The sequence below is a fragment of the Mastacembelus armatus genome, chromosome 16 (assembly GCF_900324485.2).
Source record: "Mastacembelus armatus chromosome 16, fMasArm1.2, whole genome shotgun sequence".
Classification (NCBI taxonomy): domain Eukaryota; kingdom Metazoa; phylum Chordata; class Actinopteri; order Synbranchiformes; family Mastacembelidae; genus Mastacembelus; species Mastacembelus armatus.
In genome coordinates, this window is record NC_046648.1 from 712,936 (window position 1) to 733,434 (window position 20,499).

General features: G+C 39.9%; 1 protein-coding gene across 1 annotated transcript in view; it reads left to right on the top strand.

Moving 5' to 3' along the window:
* The first annotated feature begins 13,736 nt into the window (after positions 1 to 13,736).
* The window catches only part of LOC113122091 (dynein heavy chain 11, axonemal), a 34,644-nt gene continuing 27,881 nt past the window's right edge, over positions 13,737 to 20,499 (top strand). Inside the window, exons 1-17 of the mRNA XM_026293049.1 lie at positions 13,737 to 14,091; positions 14,238 to 14,381; positions 14,529 to 14,713; positions 14,793 to 14,982; positions 15,063 to 15,162; positions 15,307 to 15,518; positions 15,764 to 15,985; positions 16,080 to 16,244; positions 16,372 to 16,488; positions 16,600 to 16,737; positions 16,817 to 16,932; positions 17,028 to 17,220; positions 17,962 to 18,066; positions 18,203 to 18,598; positions 19,063 to 19,395; positions 19,953 to 20,207; positions 20,291 to 20,460. Of these exons, the coding sequence (XP_026148834.1) occupies positions 13,876 to 14,091; positions 14,238 to 14,381; positions 14,529 to 14,713; positions 14,793 to 14,982; positions 15,063 to 15,162; positions 15,307 to 15,518; positions 15,764 to 15,985; positions 16,080 to 16,244; positions 16,372 to 16,488; positions 16,600 to 16,737; positions 16,817 to 16,932; positions 17,028 to 17,220; positions 17,962 to 18,066; positions 18,203 to 18,598; positions 19,063 to 19,395; positions 19,953 to 20,207; positions 20,291 to 20,460 (3,257 nt within the window). The 5' untranslated portion in view covers positions 13,737 to 13,875. The remainder of the gene's footprint in view (positions 14,092 to 14,237; positions 14,382 to 14,528; positions 14,714 to 14,792; positions 14,983 to 15,062; positions 15,163 to 15,306; positions 15,519 to 15,763; positions 15,986 to 16,079; positions 16,245 to 16,371; positions 16,489 to 16,599; positions 16,738 to 16,816; positions 16,933 to 17,027; positions 17,221 to 17,961; positions 18,067 to 18,202; positions 18,599 to 19,062; positions 19,396 to 19,952; positions 20,208 to 20,290; positions 20,461 to 20,499) is intronic.

Sequence of the window (20,499 nt, forward strand, 5' to 3'; positions counted from 1 at the left end):
TTTTTTACGTGTGGAGGCACCTGTTTTGAGAATGGCCACCCCCCCCCCATATGCAGCTAAATGCAAGTGCTCTTATTGTCGTCTCATCTGGCCTCACTTATCGGCCCCTTACTGTAAACATTTCATTTCCTGTTCCTGTCAGGGACATCGTTGTTGCTGCTTGGGCTTCAATCTGGAAGACAAAGTCCCCACTTTCTGTTTGTCTTGTGCTTCCTCCTCTCTCATCCCTTGTGACAGCCTCGTCTTTAGAGTGACTTCAGGTGACGCTCTAGTGTTTCTCTCCTTCTATTGAGAGTGTGAATGTCCTTTACAATATGTTGTTTTAAGTGGCCCACTGTTTGTCTTTTTGTCAATCTGAGGTTACAGTGCTGATGTTTATCTCCCAGTCAACAAAGGATTACATTACCACAAACACTGTCAGATGCCTTCAGCTGCACAGGTTTGTTTTTTGGTTTTTTTTTTTACATTCAGTCCTGTGAGGAGATTTGTGCAAATTAAACACCACTATGATTTCAGTCTCCGGGCAGACAGCCAGAACTCCGTTGTGAGTTATTGCAGCAGCAGAAGCCTTTTATGTGAGTCAGTTCTCGTCTCTGTGGAAATCTACCTGTTTTTACAAGTCATCTCTTCTGAGAAACACCTGTACTGAGCAACAGGCTCATTGTTTTTCTCTTAGCTATGTCATAAAAGATTGAGAGACCAGAGAGACAACACCAGGCAGGTTTGCTGAATCACTCATCCTTCCTGGCGCCACTCGGCTGACTGAAGAGTTCCTGTCAAAACCCCTCCATCATGACTGATGTTACACTAGGAACCCTGTACCTTGTTAGTACCATTATACTGGGCTGTTTCTGCTTCACAGACATATAAGCTCATCTTTGGAAACCATTACAATATAAACTCACTTTGATTGATGATCACTAAATTACCATTTTTTCATTACCCCATGTGCTTATGTGGCAAAATGATTTATGTATCTGAATATTTTGGTGAATGGGACGTGAACAGATTGACAGGAGTTGGTAGATTCCTGCACACAGTTGGAATGCATCGAACGGCTGGTATTTCTGTTTCTTTCCAGTCAGAAACTATTTTTCCAAAAATTATTGTGAAGGACAACAATTTCTCTCCAGCAGGCAGTTGAAACACAGTGTGACTTATTTTCAGCCTAAGTTACAGTCAAGCTCCTCTTATCCGTAGTTTGTCGAGTATAAAAGAGTGACTTGCTCTTTTCTGTTAAATATAAATGTTACTGTTTTCCCAAACTGCCCAGAATATTGTAAAGTTATTGATTAGTTGTCATGTTTGGCGGCACTTATTGATGGCAAAAGAATGTGAAAGTAGCTAGCAACCTGGATGTAAAGATCAGGATTTATTGCCCAGAATCTCTTGAACAATTTTATCAAAAGCCCATTCCACTGTGACATTTTTTTTCTCCCATAAATCAACGAGGGGAAATCTATCAGTGGACAGTAGTGAGAGATAGATGAGCAGAGGGATGAGAGGGTCAGCAGAGATTTTTCACTGGTCCTCCCCGTCACAGCCGCAGCCTTACTTTTTTACCTTTATGAATTGGTCTTTTACTGACTGGCCAGGCTTTTAATTTGTTCCACACGCTTGGAAAAAAAACCCTGAAAACATTTAGACTTTGCACATAAGATAATGTATTGATTGTTAAAGCACTGGTGCACTGGGTTCCTGACTCATATTTAGATCGCACAAACTTTAGATAAATGGTTCTTGCGAAGTAGATCAACCCCTGTGTTATTAATGCCCTGGATATGTTCCATTTTGGCAGCGAAGATATGAAGCATCACGGGTGCTAATACGTTTCATTTGTAAAATCACCTCAGTGTAAATTCAAATAGGTTAAAGAAAGAAAAGGGTAAACAGACTGATTTTGTATTGCAGTTAACATTTTGCAATAATGACAAGGTGGTAATGTATGGCACTATTTGTTAAATGCATCTTTGTCCTCAGGCTCATACAAGAAAGATTGCATTTCTCAGTACAAAGCAAAAGTATTCAGGGTGAGGCACTGGGGAAGGGAAAGCACGCACAAGATAACAGCAAGGTGAGATCAGGATCACGCATTCTTCACATCTTTGGTTTTAATTGCATCAAACTGAATCTAGAGATCGTGCATTATGTTTAACCACATGGGAGAAATGCAAAGGTTTTTTTTTTTTAGATGGGAGATGGTGAGAAATTTAAAAAAAAAATCCAAACAGTATCATGTGGTCTATCTGGCGACAGTGACCCTGAAATTTTTCTACACTTCTTTTTTTTTTCATTTATTTGATGGATTTATTTGTTTGTCGTTACTCTCAGTGCAGGATGTTGTTGTACCTTCAGTGCATCCACAGAGCCCGACTTGATTGAAGGCCTTCATTTGCTATGCGGCCATGTAAAGTAGAAGCCGTGAAATATCACACTGACCTTGGTGTTCCTTTCTGATTCATTCTTCCTTGACACCCATCCTCAGATGGACCTCTCAGTAGCTGTACACACTGGCTCTGTAACCCTTCCTGTAATTTTCAGTTTGGCAATCAAAGCTTATTCTGCAGTACTGCAGTCTAATTGTCCGTCTTAAATGCACTTTGTCTATTGGAGGAGCAGGTTTGTTTTTGCACAAGAATGCAGCTCTATATTGCACAAATCACCTTAAAGGACAGAATTCAATATTCGGAGTGATTTTATGCAGTGACACCTACTGGGAATTTTTGTAAGATGCCTTGTGACATAAGTTCAGGATTTGCACACAGTATAAAGACTATTTCTGTTTGTTTTATGATATATATTATTATTATTATTGCAGTGACCATTATTTGGGTTTTTTTTTAGCCTTATGAAAACTTGAAATTTGCTGATATTTGACTGATAATGTTGATCTGTTATGACAAAACCCTGTTACAAGACGGCCAGGGTCAGTAAATGTGTTGTTCTAATTATTTACTTAAGAGAGTAAATAAAGGTAGATAAGTAAATAACCATTTCTGCAACAACTATCATAGCTAACACAAAACAATTTACAATAACCATAACAATAGCAGTTTAATAGTAAAATATTTTGTCTGGAGCTAAATCTGCGTTATTTGTCTCTTGCAGGTTTTCCATTTTCAAACCTGCAACTTTCGTGTGGTCTGGAGAATGACTTTCTGCGTAGGCACATAACTTCACTGCACACGTCAGCAGCAGACTTGTAAAATGGTTTTGTGGTGAAATGGCTCCACGGTGTTGTCAGGTGACATTGTTGGCATACTTGTTTCCTGTGCCCTCGGGGACAGAAGCAGTGAACACAAGGGATAAGTGAGTCGCCTAGTGTTTGTCTACTTGTCTGATTTACTATCCAGCTGCGTTTGAAGTAGGATAGACGGAATTCACTTCAGCCTGCTTCTTTGTGATCAGTCTTCACAGATTACAGCTCAGGTGAGGCCCATCACCATCAACCACAGGACATAGGAAGTACCTGTCTCTCGTAGCCCCTGGGCACTGGCACTGATGAAGCTCTCCTGATGTTGGCATGTGCAGCATTGTGCTTATGTTTCTTCTGTGTAGAAAACGACTTTTATTCTAAGTGTATTAACTAATCTTAACGATTACAATGTGGTGGTTTCACAATCCAGGATGGGGTGAAATATGTATATAGCATGAGAATAGCCTGGAGCTGTGGCACTGTGGTGTTTTAACCTGTTGTCAACTCAGACAGCACAGCATAAGCCTGGCGTCAACGATGTTTTCTTTGTCAGACCTGTTCAAAACATGGAAACACAAGTCAATACTTGTGATGTGTTTGACTGTAACAAGCTTTTTGACAACAATAACAACCACTGCTGATGGCACCACAATTGGCTGCTAGAGTTATGGGCACACTACAGGTTCTATGGCAACCACTTTTAACCTCGTCTTATGTGGGCCGGCCGCTGTGTTCTACTCTCGTTCTCTACAAGCTCTACTTTACCATGTGCATTGACACGTACAGGTGCACTTTATTTAGATTTTGTCTCTCTGTCTTTTACTGCATGTTTATTTTTCATGTTAAAATATATGGATATAGATAAAATCACTACAGGACCTGCAGACTACACGCAGTGTGTGCATCAAAGAGGCTTCCTTGTTGCTTTAGAGCATCAAGGCTTACTAAATATTTATGTATTTTTCAATTATCCAGCCTTCCCACCTAATCAGTCAACAGTGTATATGGGCTGCAGGACAGAATCATGTTGGAATGGTGTGGCTGATTAGAGTCAATCAGCAGGGGGTGAAACCAACATTTCCTTCAAAACAACCACACAGATAGAGGTCTGGAATTTCTTTTCTCAGCACATCAGCTAATGGCATAGCCAAATTTTCATAGAGCAAATAGCAGCTTGATTGTGAGCAGCATGTTCGTGTGAAATTGGGACCCTGATTTGGTGCCGATGGAGGGGATCTAGAGAGAGAGAGAGAGAGAGAGGGGAAAGCAGAATATAATCAGCGCCTCTAAAAGTTAAACACCAGAACACCAGAATCAAAGAAACTGATTGGAGGTAGAAGTTGTAAGAGAGCTGATCTATCCCAAGAACAACAACAGCCTTAAATCTGACAGCAGCACAATCAGACTATTGAATCAACATCTGCACGTTTTTTAATGTTGCTAGAAGCTGATATTCAGATTTGATTATGCCAAGTGCAGGCAACGCATTGACACTTATTCAATACATGTAGGAAAAAAGATTATGTAAGTTAAAACCATTGTGTTCTTTCACATGTTCTAAAAATACAACATTTAAAAATATATTTATTATTATTAATTTTTTTTTTTCCAATGTCACTACGACAGTATAACAAATAATTCCCTTTATTAGCAGTGATGGGGTCAGGGGTCAAATTCCTAATAAGAAATGGGACTTCAGATGCAAAACCAGGGTTTCCTTTGACAATAAAGTGGATGACTGCTGTGAAATAAACATCACTACAGTGACTTTCATTATCATGTGTCAGATAAGAGACTTTCAAGTGTCTTCAGAGAACTAAATAACTGCTATTGATATTTTAGCATTTCAATGGCCATCTTAACACTTAAAGCTGTCATTGTTTTCTTTTTAAGGGTCGGGCCATTGCTGCTGGAATCATTTAAGTTTCCCATTGAAGAGGAAATCAGAAGAAACCGATATTTAAATGAAGGGTAAGAGGTTTCTGTGTGTCAAGAGCTAAAAGGAGCTGTTTTGTCTTGCAGCGATGTATTGCCACTTCAATGAATTACTTCAAGGGGAAAGAAAACAGTGACAGTGCTCGTGTTGTGTAGTTAATGAATATTTTCTCAGAAGAGACTTTGCTTCTGTACTAGATAGTTATTCACTGATATCTCACCCGTCTTGACTGACATTTCAAAATAAAATGCATACAAGAAACATTTTCAAAAGACGTTTTAGGAGAAAGAGTAAACGTTTGCACTTATCAGGGCTCATAATGGACTTTGGATTAAATTTGTTTCTATATCTTCCACTGGATAAATGTGAATTAACAAACATCCACAAACCTCTTTATCATTCAGTTGGATAGGATAATAAATAATAAATAATAAATAGCCATGTACTTCTCAAAATAAGATGTTTGTATTTGTCAGTTTTTTATTATTAAAAACCAGTAACTACTGTATTTTACATTAAAACAGATTATTCATTGGTGTGAATAATTTGATTGAATAATTTAACTGTGGATTATTTTAAAATACTACAGACTAATAGAAAATCATTTTAGAAAACACAATACGAGGAGTGCTTTCTTAGCAGCATCATATTCTCTGCAGATCGGTGCAGTCAGCTCTGTCAATATCAGACATTTCAAATGTGTATGAACCTACAGTGGACCGACGGATCTTTGTGTGTGGTTCTTGAGGCAGCACTGAGTCCCAAATTGAATTACATGCACATTTCTCAGCCACAACAGGGAGCCATCACTAATTAAAACCATGTGATTGATGACACTGACGCTTCATGCCAAAGCAGGATAAATCACTCTCACAGTCACTTTGCTGCATTGGTTCCTTTCTCCACACCACAAGCCACTGTAAGTTCAACACTTCCTCAGCAGAGAGAATAAACAACAGGAAGACCACAGCGTTACTGTCTGCAGTTTGTTTTGAAAGCTTTGCTGTGCATTATAGGCCGTAGCTTCTTAGTCACATATGTAGAATAATCTAAGGAAACAAAGTCACTGATGAAGGCCAACACCGGTGTATAAACCTGTGTCTAATGTATATGAATTTGTCTTCTCTGCACATACAGTACTGTCCATGTACTTAATTATCTTAATCTGAGGGAACCTTTGACCTGTTGAAAGGGAAGGTGTCAGCACTTTGTGAGTAATCGCTGTCTAATGGCCTTTATACTGGATCATACACACAAACCTATATGCACCTACTCACACACACATTTCAAAAGGTTATGTTCCTCCAGTCTTATGTTCTTATCAGAGTTTCTTTTAGCCTAAAACACAAGTAAAACTGTGAATAATCCTCCTTAAGTGTCTACATCACAAATTCTGTTGAAAATCTCTTGAATACATTTTTTAGTAATTGATTAAAAATATAATTCCCTTATAAATATGTTGGTTTACTGATGCCAATCATCTCTGTAATGCAATCATTGTGTCACTCTTTAACTAAATGTACATCCTCTTCATCACTGTAACTACCACCTTGCTCGGTGCAATTGTTAAATAAAATAGCAGTAAATGAAGTCTGTCTCTTTTTATAAATCCTCCTAAATATCACTGGTTTTGTTGACACCTCTCCAGGACAAGTCCATGTCGACTTTCTCTAGGTGGACTATTACAGTGGTTTGAAACTGCTGTCTTTGGCCGGGAACAATTTTGCACTCTTAAGCTGCACGCAAGTCAGATCCTGTCAGTGGGTTAGTTTTGTTCAAAGGACCAATTAATGGGTCCTACCTTAGCCTGCAGCTAAAAGGCCTAATAGCGGGGGCATCCACCTGAGAGGTGCATACTCCCCCCACTGGACTTTAATTTGGGAGAGGGGTGGGTGGCAGCTTCTGAGGCTTTTGCCATTACACAGGACTTCATTGTGGCTGCTGACCGTTTGATCTTAAAATAATTTACTTAATGATCTCACCACAGGAGCAATTGGTGCTGCTCGATTAGTCTGCAAGGTCTAATGGACATGGGAAAGAAAGAGGAGGAGAAGGGGAAGGAGGGCGAGCGAGCAGGGGGATGGCACAGTAAGGGCTAAATGAATCTGCTTTGTAACCTTGGGGAGGAACATTTTTTAGCGCAAATTCAGAGGTGAAATTCTGACAGTGCGACAGAAATTTAGGGGCTGTTACCAAATGAGGCTTTAACAGGCCACTGTAGTAGGAAATCAGTTATTTATTTTTAGTAATATATATATATATATATATATATAAGACTGTGACGTAAAAAGTCAGACCACTAAAATATTTACATTCATGAACAGGATTTAAATATTTATGTTATTTACAGCATTTAAGAATTATCTCACATACTGTATGAAGACTAACATGAACGTAAAACCACAACCACTTCAGGGATTCACAGTGAAGAGTAGAGTTGAAAAGGTCACTCCACTTCCAGCTACGCGGCTGAAAGGCCTTCCTGACTTCAGCGCCTAGATAACAACCTAAAGGGGGGAGGGGGTCTAATGCAGCCATTAGAAGTTGAGATGATTGCAGTCAAGTAAGTTGGTGCTGTTTACAGCAATTCCTCTGGCATAGAATGAAAAGGAGGGTGGGTGATTAACACAGATCACTGTTATTAAATCATGCAAGAAGGTTGTTAGCGCACATGAAGTTGTCTTTGACATGTCATGACAAAATCTGGATCACTGGCAGGAAGAATCCAAATAAATCTCTGAATGGAAAATTTTTTGATGGCATGATACGACATAATTAGTGTCATCGCATTTAATGATGAACTACATTTGTTTCTCTTGTCAGCCTTATAAACTTATTCAGAAAATTGTCAACAGGAAATAGCAATAGTCAAACGATAGCTCCCCGTGCCCGATTCTAAGTTTATTTCCATATCACATGACAAAACTCTCAAAGACACACGTGAATGAAATAAATAGCACATCTGGGCCACAGCGGTGCAAACTGCCATACGTTGAATGGTGACGACACAGAGGAGGAAAACATGCCATTCAGTTTCTGCTGAGACTTTTATTGTGACATGATGAGCACAGGTCGACCTCTTTGCTTTAAAGTGAGCAGTAACTACACAATGCAGCAATTAACAGCCAGTAGAACATGTGCCATTGCCTTTGTTGGTTTATATTATGTGTGTCAGGGATCCAATTATATGTTTTTGTATTTTATATTTTCATCACATGAGTAGATTTTTTATTTTTGTAATTTATTTTTTATTTAAATAATATATATAAATAAATATATTTATCTTTTGCCTGTTTTATTCAAAATAACACCCTGTGTCCTGGTAATGATCCACTGCAGTACTGTACTCCTGCTATAAAAATGTATACATGTACGTTTGTATAATAGCTATCCGACTGTAAGGCCTCAGATGAATTTAAAACATTTATTGACCCATTCCCCCACTGAATGGCAGTAATCCTTGTGCTGGGCACTGCCAAAGACCACGAGGTGTGCATATTAAAAGTTTTTACCGAGGCTGCACAACACCTGTGATCCTCTCAACACTGAGCCCTGCACCACGAGAACATAAATCACGGCTTGTGAGTGGAATATCTCATAGAGAGCCAGCATTCCAGAGCTCGTGCTGGGATTAGGAAATCAAAAGGGCACGCGCTCTGCAAATGCTGCACAAGACCCTTAGGAAGCCATCGTGTTGAGAAACAGCCAAAGAGGCTCACTCAGCTCTGTCATTTATACTGGTGCCGGACTGACAGAAGCCCCTGGGACATTACCGCGAAGAAACCCCAAACCACTGACTGTATGCATCATCTAAACAAGTACAAATTATGGTCTAAACGAAGCGGAAGAGCTACTGAAAATTGCAGGAAGCATTCTCCTGTGTCTCCATTACCCTGTTCGTTTTTATATGAATGTATTTCCAGCTGTAGGCGACTATGATGATCAGCCTGAGATGTGGTTTGTTCCCCACAGGGACAAGCAGAATTTTCCATTTTTACTTAACATATGTGCAATGAGAGAATCTGAACGTTTGCTTGTCCTATAACAAAAACCTCATCTCAGCAGGTGTGTGTGAGATTGATGTCGCCCTACTGTATGGCCCATTATAGTAGGAGGCTGTATAGTGCATTATACAGGAAACTGTACTGTGAGAAATGCACGTATTTGATATGCAAAAATGCTCTCTATCTAACCTTGCCCTGTGTTTGTCAAAACATTGATGAGACTAATTTGCATTTATGGAGTGAATGATTACACAAGTACACTATATGAGGAATAAAGGGCCCAGCTCAGGTTAAGGCTGATTGACAGGAGCATTGTCTGGTGGGACTTCACTTCATTTTGAGGAGCCCACAGTGACCCCAGGCATTATGGCCAAGGGGGTAGTGCCAATCTCACAGGATGCTGATTAATAAACCAGCCCCTCAGACACAAGTGGCCTGGCTGGCCTCAGGGGAGTCCTGCCTAATGCCTGGACTGTAGCTTCCTTCACAACACGCTCGCCCCACCCTGCCTTGGAGACACACACACACAGACAGATGTACAGACACAAAGGAAAACACACAGAAAGTGTAAGATGAGTTTTTTTGTTTTTTTAGTTTAATGCTCTTTAGCACAGAATAATTAGGTATAGATCAAAACTAAAAATCACACTTGAAGAGGTCTCACCAGAGACCTGGAGTTTGGATTAAACTGGTTTTGCAGGAGTTCAGCCTCCTAATAATCATCCTCTAAAACTTCAACCATTACGCTTAAACGTAACCCTAATACATGGCATATGCTCTGATGCGGCTGTGTGTGAACTAACTGACAATGGGGCTTGTACAACAATTGTAAGGTAATGGCTGTCCTTAAAGCCTTTGTTTCCCAGCAGAGGAACACTTAAAACAAGCCTTTCAAGATAAGCGGCCGGCTGTTGTGCTGCGGCTCCCCCAGTCCCCCAGGACACATATCCATCACCAGATGCCCTCGGGTGTGGGCTAACAAATTTGTACATTGGGAAGCTTACATAACACCCCAAGAGCTTTAGCACTATCTGGAGGGATTTGGTGTGATCTGCCAACAGAGCTCGTAGCACACAGCAATGTTTATTTTGTTTTTTTTAACATTTCAGTACAGGGGCGTTAATTCACTAAAGGGCAAAATTCCCCACATGTAAGCTGTTATTTTCCACCAAGACATGAAAACTAGTTTATCGTGTTCCAGAGACAGGTGGAGCAATCACTTATGACTGAATGACTGACAAGATATTATTATTTAGTCAATGTGATCAGTTATTATATGGCCGGGAGGTCACCAAACAACAGACACACGCAGTTTGCTCACCACCTGACGGGCTGTGTTTTTTTAAATACGCCATGCAAATTGATTTCTGACTTTTACTATGTAGCTGCTGCCATTTTCTCTATTAGATCTATCTATATCTATCTATCTATCTATCTATCTATCTATCTATCTATCTATCTATCTATCTATCTATCTATCTATCTGTCTATCTATCTATCTATCTATCTATCTATCTATCTATCTATCTATCTATCTATCTATCTATCTATCTATCTATCTATCTATCTATCTATCTATCTATCTATCTATCTATCTATCTATCTATCTATCTATCTATCTATCTATCTGTCTATCTATCTATCTATCTATCTATCTATCTATCTATCTATAATTTAAAATAAACACGTTTACGTTGACAGACTGCCTCAGCTCTAGGTCTCCAAGTCCCCTGGACCGACAGCAAAGCCTGCCAAAAGAGAAAAGCCAGTGCCCTCTACAGGATGCCACTAATGGTGACCGCGCACACCCAGGGACTCAATACTTCACATAAACTGTGATTTCAGCAAATGCATTGTGGATCTATTTATTTGGATCTAAATAATTGGCTTCTTTACGGAACAGCACTGCGATAGAGCCACTTTATTTTTATCAATCAAGAATAAAACGGGTAAAAAATAATAATAGACGAAGTAATGATTTTATTTTCCACCCACGTGGACTAAGACAGCACCTAAGGATCCCCAAAGACCAGATGTTCATACTGTAAAGCCCCCGAGATGATTATGTGATTTTGTGCCATACAAACAAAGTTAGTTCTCTATGTATACTCCTGTAGAGGGCGTCCTTGGGGTGTGGACTTTCTGACTTCCTGGGATCAGATGTTATAAACACACAGCAGGTGAACTGTGATGTGCCCTGCACCAGGATTTAAATGATTTAATCATAGTTACTAAGCTGCTAACTAAAAAAAAAAAAAGAGCCAAGAGGGTCACACAAATACCATATTTTAAAACTCGCACTGAAAAAATAACTTCGGGTTGCATTTTCACCAGGGTTCTATAAGATGTTCAAATACTTGATACTATGGTTCTAGAATCTATATATATATATATATATATCCATCCATCATCTATACCCCCTTATTCCTAACCAGGGTCCCAGGGATCTGCTGGAGCCTATCCCAGCTATCTGTGGGTGGAAGGCAGGGGTCCACCCTGGACAGGTCACCAGTCCATCACAGTCTATATATATATATATATATTTCTATATAAAACAGTATCTCTGTTGCATAGAGCAACACAGTCGATTGTTCATGTAGTGAAAACTAGTTTTAGGTTTCAGTTTTCCTGTAAACATAAGCAGTAACAATTTAATTATTTATTTAGAAATAGTATGTGTTTGTAGGGACTCTATAGAAGGAACCTGTATTGCACATATATATAGTCTTGTTTTCAATATACAGTCAGCTCAGCTCTGGATAAGAAACTGTACATCCATCCATCCATCATCTATACCCCCTTATTCCTAACCAGGGTCCCAGGGATCTGCAAATTTACAACTTCTTAGGGACAAGAGTGTAACATACAAAATAAGAGTATAGACCAATATGCATTCAAATGTTTCAAGAGATCTAAAGTGCAGTAGTGTTATGAATGGATTAATATAAGAAAACAGATTATGCCCTATGACAGAACACACATTTCCATACCACTGTGAAAGGCTGGAAGTGATAAATGAACTTAAATGTTTAGAGCAAGATTGTAGCACGTTCTTTGTTGTGGCAGACAGCACAACAACCGGTGGATGGCAATATTAGGAGTAAACAGGTTGAGGTGGCAGGTATAGTGCCAGGTTTGAACAGCCCTGTTTGCTAAGGGATAATTTTTGGTTGTACAGTCTGTTTTGCTAACTTTGTAATGTTACAGCATAAGAAATGGTCAGAAAGTAAAATTGGAAAAGATATTTATTTATTACATATGTCTTTAATGACAGCGAGGCCAATCTACCATGAAGGGACAGAAAGACTGCAAGACATTCATCTTCGTCTCATCCTCTAAATTCTGATGATAATTGAAATGATCTCTTCCCATTTGAGGCTGTAAGATTTTCTGGTCTTCGGGAAAATGAATGACTCATGTTCTCAACCATGTTAACATCTGTGCTGATTTTCATAAAAAATGACTGTGTGGATTACATTAGGAGCCATCTTCAACTTAACTGCTTGAATGCATTCCTTCCAACTTGTTATTAGCACCATAGCAACAGGCAGGCAATCTCTTCCTTGTAGGTGGTCTTGTCATTGTTAGTGATGAGGTCCAAAATGGCAGTGCCACCTGCAAAACTGAGGAGCTTGTCTTCTATTTTATTTTTTTCCCCTTGAGGATCTGTTTCGTGATGCAAAAATCAAGTAGAAAAAGTAAGTGGCTCTAGAGTACAGTGCATTTTCGAGAAATTGGGTAAACTGCTTTCTGCACTTAACGCTAGACCAGATTCTGCATAGCAGTCAGCTGATCAAATCTCTAAGCGTGTTCAAAAGCACATTTAAAAATGTATTTAAAGCAGCGAGACCCCTGAGCTGCTCTGAAATGAAGTGTGGTAAAGTGCCTTGTAAAGGGCAGATGCTGGGTATTGTGCTGCTGCTGCTAAGACAGCAGTCAGACCTGTCACACACACATATATCACACAGTTTACTGCTGTTTGTGACTTCAGCCGATAAGCCCCTTGAAATCCACTCCTGTTATAAAAGGGCCATATGTGTCACAAAAGGGACCAGTGATTTGCTCCTGTTTAAAAGAAAAGGATATTTCAATTAGGCTACTTCATACAACTAAATGATGATGATTTTTTTTGTCCTATTTCTCCTGAATTATTACCTTAACTTTAATTAAAAGTACATGTACTTTATCTAAGTCCCATCTGTGAAACGTACAGTCCTCCCAAATCCAGTCAAGCTCACATCACATCCCAGTAATTTCATGGAGGAATTACCCATGATTAGCCCACACAGTGTGTAATGAGTCTACAGCGTGCAGCCAGCGAGGACATGGTGTAGCTAGTTACACTGTGGAAAACAAAACTTCGGTCCACCAGGGATGGCTCTATAAAGCCTAATGGTGGAGTACACTTTAGTTAGAGCCTCGGCTCAAAAACCCGAATAAGTATAAGAAACCCGCTGCCGTTCAGCTCCAACTAAACCCTTTGTTTTGGTTTTTCTACCGGCCAATAGAAAGTCACGCATCTGGCTGTGATTGAGGAAGTGGCTGTTGCTACGCAACGGAATGCGGACCCGCCCCCTCGACTGTACCAGCCGTCGGTGAACCGTCAACTCTTCTGACTATTTACGTTAACTAGTCGCTAACTTAGGGGTAGGTTTGGGAAACTGTCACGGATATATCTCCCTTTCCGGCCCGTGGAAGGACTTGACAGGAGCAGAGCATGTCCTGGTCGTAGAGAAATCATGTCCGACGACGAAAGTGCTCCGTCCTTCCCCCAGGACGCCAGAGTGAAGTTTGTGGAGGGAAAAGTTTGTGGGCTGATGCCGCTGCGGCGTCAGACGTGGGAGCGAAATGTGGTCAGCGAAGGGTTTCAGACACTTCTCAGAGACTTCTTTGGAGAGGAGCCTGTCATTTTTTTCTCCTTATCAGTGAAAGGGTGTCTGGTTGCTTCTAAAGAGGTGGGCTTGTTGCACACACACGACACAGTTTTGTGTGCTAGCTAAATTAGCCTGTTAGCCTTAGGGCTGATTGACTGTGCTGTCATGGCATTGATGGAAGTGTGACGTATGTTTATATTGACAGCTTGTCTCTCTCTCAAATGTAGGCCCTGTCGGCGGCCGGAAACAAGCAAATCTATATTCTTAAGAAAAGAGCTGACCCTGTCGACCCGGACAACTACAGGGAACTCTTGGTCTTTGGCCTCCTGTCTGCGTCACCACTGTTGCAGCTCTCAAGCACAATTGAACAGGTGAACTTTTCCTGCATTTCCCTTCAGGGATTAATACAATTTCTCATCTATCTCATAATAAGAACATGTTCAGTGTTTGTTGTTTTTAATACAGATATCTAGCTAGTTTCTGTGAGGTCTGGTAAATTTATCCTGCTCCTTCAAAAGGTATGTGTTCCTCTGCTGTCAAACAACACAAACCATCGGACGTGGCCAAATCTGTTGTCTGAAGACATCAGTCGACATGTTGAGAGTTTGAGCTGGAAGACGTCAGTTGTGTGTGGACAGGTTTTAGGGAAAACTGTTCTCCCTATCCCGAACGCAACGGACTGGATGGAAAAATCATGGAACATGTAAGAAAACTTTAGAGTAATGTAGAGTTGGTGATCGTTGATATCGTAAGAACTTACAAAAATGCTTTTTTCGCCTTAGGTATAGTAACTATGACAGGGCACTAGCCCACACCATTGAGACCCATGTCATCAACTGGAGCGGTTTGATTGAGAGAATCTTAAAGGAAGATTCATCAGACCTACTTTTGACAGGCTGTAATCCAGGGCCGAACGTAGAGCTGAATTTCTGGGCTTCCCGGAAAAGCAATATAGAGAACATTTATCGTCAGGTATACTCACCTTTCCTCCTGATGTTTACTTTACTTTCATTTCCTCTCTTTGGTAAAGTGTTGGTAACTTTTCCTTATAGCTTCAGAGTCCTATTGTTCAAAAGATGACAAAACTGTTGGAGGTGATGGATAGCAGCTATCATCCAACAATCAAGACTCTAATAGGAAATGTGTTTGATGGTAAGACTAGCTGCTCTCTTCTTCAAAGCCAAGGAAAACGTACTGTAGTTTGCACCTTGTCTAATGTCTGATGAATGTGATCACTGCAACTTATTTCGTATGTTTTCTTGATTTTTAAAATGTATTTTATTTTTTCAACCAAAGCACTACAGGAAGCTCGGGACATTGACCTGCACCTACAACCACTGCAAAAGCAACTGTCTCAACTGGGAAATGAAGGATTTCTTTACTTTGAAACATACATCCCTACAGTGCTTCACACCGTCTTCCTTATCTGCTCCAAGTGCCAATTTTACCAAAGATCGGCACGAGTTGTGGTGTTATTGCAGGAACTTTGCAATCTGCTCATTGAACAGGTAAGAATTCTCATTTGAAACACCTGTAGAAATGATTTTCACTCACTGACACCTGCTTGTGAAATTGTTGTGAATGTAATTTGAGACTTTGTTGGATTTTTGGATTTTGGATTTGGACTTCTAAAATGTATTTACTGTATTTTTTAATGTTCTGCTGATGTTAGTCAAATACCATTACTCTTCACTTCACTTACTGCATCGTCTTTGTAAATGAATTCACAGATATGAAATCTTTCATCTTGTAGGCTTCTGCATACCTCACTGCAGATCTGCTCGTCAGGTATGATCCAGAGGAAAGTCAGCTAATGGTAAAAAGGGTGATAAAAATCTTTAGATGTTTCACAGACTGTTACCAGACCCAGAGGGAGAGGTTGGCCAGCCATGTGAAACATGCACCCTGGGATTTCCCATCTGCTCTGATTTTTGCACGTTTCAACTGGTTCCTTAATCGTGTGCTACAGCTGGAAGTGAGATCATATTTTTGTTTTTGTATTCAGGTGTCACAGTGAGGTTGAATTTTTATGTGGTTTTGTTTCTTGTTACAATGTGTTATCTTTGCAGGACTTGTTTGACATTATGCTGGACTTTCAGAGGATGGAAAAGCTAGAATTTGGTGGACTTAAAGGCAAACACTACAGTGAGCATGCTGCTCACATGTACAGAGAGTTCACTAAGCGCTGTGACGTGTTTAAGCAGAGTGAAAACCCCCTTGACTTAAATTCACAGGTGAAATTGCCAATTGTATTGCTAATAGCTACTGCATACTGTAGATCATTCAGATTTACTGAGAATCATGAGACGTGAATTTGAACCGATGTTCATTATTATAAACTGTTGTTAAATCCGTCAAAAGGATTTTGAAAACAATTACAGGGATTTCAAATCATGGATTGTGGACTTTGAACGCTGCCTTGCCAGCCTTCTATGCATGGCTTTTAAAGATTGCACAGGACTGGAATCGGCGTTCAAAGTAAGCGAGCTTGACTAATACAACAATATGGATGACATAATTCATAACATGACTAGTTACTGACAGTGCTGTAAAATATCAACGTTCGTTTTCCTTTTTTTTGTCTTTTAGCTTCTAACTGTTGTTGAACCTTTCCTGCAGAGAAGACAAATTAGACAGATATTTAGTCCCAATTTTCTTTTGCTGCAACAACATGTCAGAGAAGAGCTAGACAACTGTAAATGCCTGTTTAAATCCCAGCTCATCGAGGTACTGCTATAATTGGACATCAGCGATATCTATTCAAGACACAACAGGCATCGTTTATTCAGCAGTTCTTTTTATACAGGTGGAAAGCGGTCTGACTAAGAACATGACTTGCACATCCGGAGCTTTGAAGTGGGCAAAAATGCTCAGAGAACGCATTCAGACACCATGGGAAAAAATCAGATTACTATCTGACATGTAAGTAAAAACACCTTTAGAGTGTTTCAGGCTTAAAGTGACAGTTCTTTCACAATTGAATTAATATATAGTGTAATACAGTGCAGGATTTTCAGGTCTGCAGGTTTGGAGATGGAGAAGGAGTACCACATGTACAATGAGATGTTGGGCCTCCTGGACCAATATGAAGCGGACATTTACTCTGACTGGTGTAATGATTTGGAGCAGGCCTGCCTGGTCAACCTGAACCAGCCCCTCATCTCCAGAAATACCTCATCTGGCTTGATCTCAGTCAACTTTAATCCGAAGGTAATCAATATATTAGGGCTGCAACGAATCATTGAGGAATTCAATTAGAAAATGGTCGAAGCAAATTCTTTGCCTTGAGGATTCGTTTAATTACTATCACTTGTGTTATCGGACCTGCTCCACCTAGGGATCATTGTTCCACACGGGCCATAATCACTATCTCACAGCACATTTCAGTATCAACAGTTGGTGCTGTGACAAAAACACAATAGTATTGTTGTTCAAAAATGCAGGTCTGTTTTATCTGATTACCTGAGTAATCATTGAAATATTCGGTAGAATATTCGACTCCAAAAATAATCAATAGCTGCAGCCCTTCAATATATGATCTGCGCAAATTGAAAAGCACACACTGTCCAAACATCCTACGGTGTTAAATAATTTTCTAACTTACTGTCACAGTGATGTCTCTCTCTTAAAAAACTAAAGGGCCATCATGAGCCCTAACAACTGGGTTTCCTAGTAGTTTATTTTGAGTCACTTTAATAGGTACCGTATGGCCAAAAAAATACTACTGTAATGGTACAAAATCCAGATGCAGAGCACTACTTCATTGAGGTCAGTCATTTTTGTAACAAGTGGAGAGAAGCATCTCGTCAGATGAAATACTAATTTGTTAGAGTAATTTTTGTTTTTATATTCTCCAAGGGTTTCTGTTAGTTGAGAATAAGCGTTTTACCACCACCCTACTGTGACTATGTATATGAGTTAATCACTATTTACTTTACTTTCACTCCTCAGTTGACTCAAGTCTTGAAAGATGTGAAGTATATTCAGACTCTCAGTCAGATCAACATCCCTGCTGCTGCAATGATTGTTTTTGAGAAGCGTGACATGTTCACAAAGGTCAGAAACAAAAACACGTTACTTTACAGACTCACACTCATGCATATCTGTTTGAGTTAAACAATACACATTATGTCCTCCTTACATACACAGTTGTACCTAAAATAGGTATTTTCTCCACACTTGAATTTTCCAGTATGTAAGCAGTCTGCAGCTGTTAGCACAATGGTACAATAAGCTCAAGCACACAGTGCTAGAGGTAGAACTTCCTCTCATCAGAGCTGAGCTGGAATCCATAGACCTACAGTTGACGAGAGCAGAGACTGACCTGACATGGCAGGACCCGGACTGCTGGAGCTTCATCAGCACTACCAAAGACCTGGTTCAAAACCTTACGAGTCGAGTCACCAGAGCAAAGGAAAATTGTGAAGCCATTCAGTCAGTGATGAAGGGGTGGAGCAAACAGGCCATGTTTTGCAGAAAGGACAACAAGAGAGGCTCGTTTATACAACTGGAAGACAGAGGAGACCGTGTCAAGAAGGCATGCGCTGGCATGAAGAAGGCCGGAGACTCTATCCATGTGCTGGTGCAGGTGCATATGCTATGATAATATCCAGTCTTGTGCATTATAGCTGTGTAATGAATACTTGTGTTTCTGTACTGTCAGTACATGGTAGAAAGCCTGGGCCCTGTTCCAAAACCCTTTAGGAGAGACAATCATCTTCATCAGTTTGCCTTGTTTATTTACATTTTATTACTTTCATGATTTGTACTTCAGACTGTGTGTAGTTTTGGATTTAGGTTCCTTATAAGATAATACATATATAATTAGGTAAATCAAAATCCAACCCTGTCCTGTACCAATGCAAACATGGCTGAATTTAAAGTTGATAGAAAATAAGTTTGCTATGCTGTGTCTCACCTTGTAGTTCAGATCGTTTTATTTATTCCTCTCAAATGTGACAACCTGTTCTATCCTCAGAAATAGTGGCACAAGTACAGAGCCTTAAAAAAGAAAACCGGTTTTGTTTTGACCATCTCTCCACGTTTCATCAGGAGAATATGGTCCTTTTCCATGCTGACCCTGCGTCAGAGGCGTGGCAGTCTTACCTGGAGTATGTGGATGAAATGGTGGTGGAGGGGCTTTTCAGTTACATCAGCCACTCTCTTAAGTTCTTTGTGGACAACATGGAGTCATGGCAGAACCAGGCACCTCTGTTTGAAGCTAAGCTGATGCTGAGTAGCTCGGGAATGATTTTCATCCCCTCTTTGGAGCGAGATGCGGGGGACGGCTTCTATGAGCTAATGGAAGGACTGGTTGGCGATATATTCAAGACTTCACTGAATATCAGCAGAGTGGCTGTTCATCTTAGCATGGAGACCTACCAGGTACAACACTCTGCCTTTTCACATACAGGGAAACAACTAGAAAATCTGTGAACTCGGGACAACACGTTTGTTTCAACCTGTCTTTCAGACTGAAAGACAAGTCTAAAGTCCAAAGTATAATATGGACATATTGCAGTCTTAGTAGATAGATTTTTTTTTTTTTGATGTGTCTGCAAGGTCCCCAGTGCTGCAGACTTTTGGATGACTTGCAGATTATACCTAGTATTATTAGTGAATGCAATAACCATATTAGAGGCATTTAAAGACTTAAAAACTTCCCTCAGACTGGCTTTGTGGTCCCATAGCAACAAAACAGATATAAATATGTGGATAGAGGCCTCAATAGATGTGCTTCAAGAGGAGAATAGGGGTAGACTTGTAAGGACATTGTAAAAATGTATGAAGTGAATTTTGTGTTTTTAATATTTCTATTCAGACCCAAAACATATGTGTTCTCTCTTAATGTCCTAAATTGGTAAACTCATTCATGTCTATTCTACAAACAGCAGGTACAAGTGATGTTATAGGTCTTATATATATATATATAACTCTTTCAGGATGTAATGGATGATATGATGGATTTGTTGGACCTGAGACAGGAAATAATGGAGCAAGTGGAGAATGTCCTGCAGAAAGCGATAAATTACCAGAGAAAGTTTGACTGCTACACCCATTTGTGGCAAGATGACAGGGCTGAGTTTCTCAGCCACTTTCTCCTGTATGGACGTTTACTTACAGCTGAAGAGATGGAGGCCTACAGTGCAGATGTTCTCCCTGAGAACCCACCCACGATCGATAACTTCAAAGAACAGGTTAAAGGCTTTTATTAAATTGTGTTTTTCTGCACATGGCAGCTGTCCTAGTTTTAATTTGTATTGTCATTTTAATGTTACAGATAGATTATTATGAAGATCTTTATGATGAAGTTTCCAAACTTGAAGACTTCAGAGTGTTCAATAGATGGTTTCGGGTGGATATCAAGATCTTCAAAGTCAGCCTGCTTAACACTATCAAGAAGTGGAGCTGGCTTTTTAAAGAGCACCTCCTGAGATATGTCACCAACAGGTACAGTTTCTAATTGGCCAATAAGTTGAAGCCAAACTA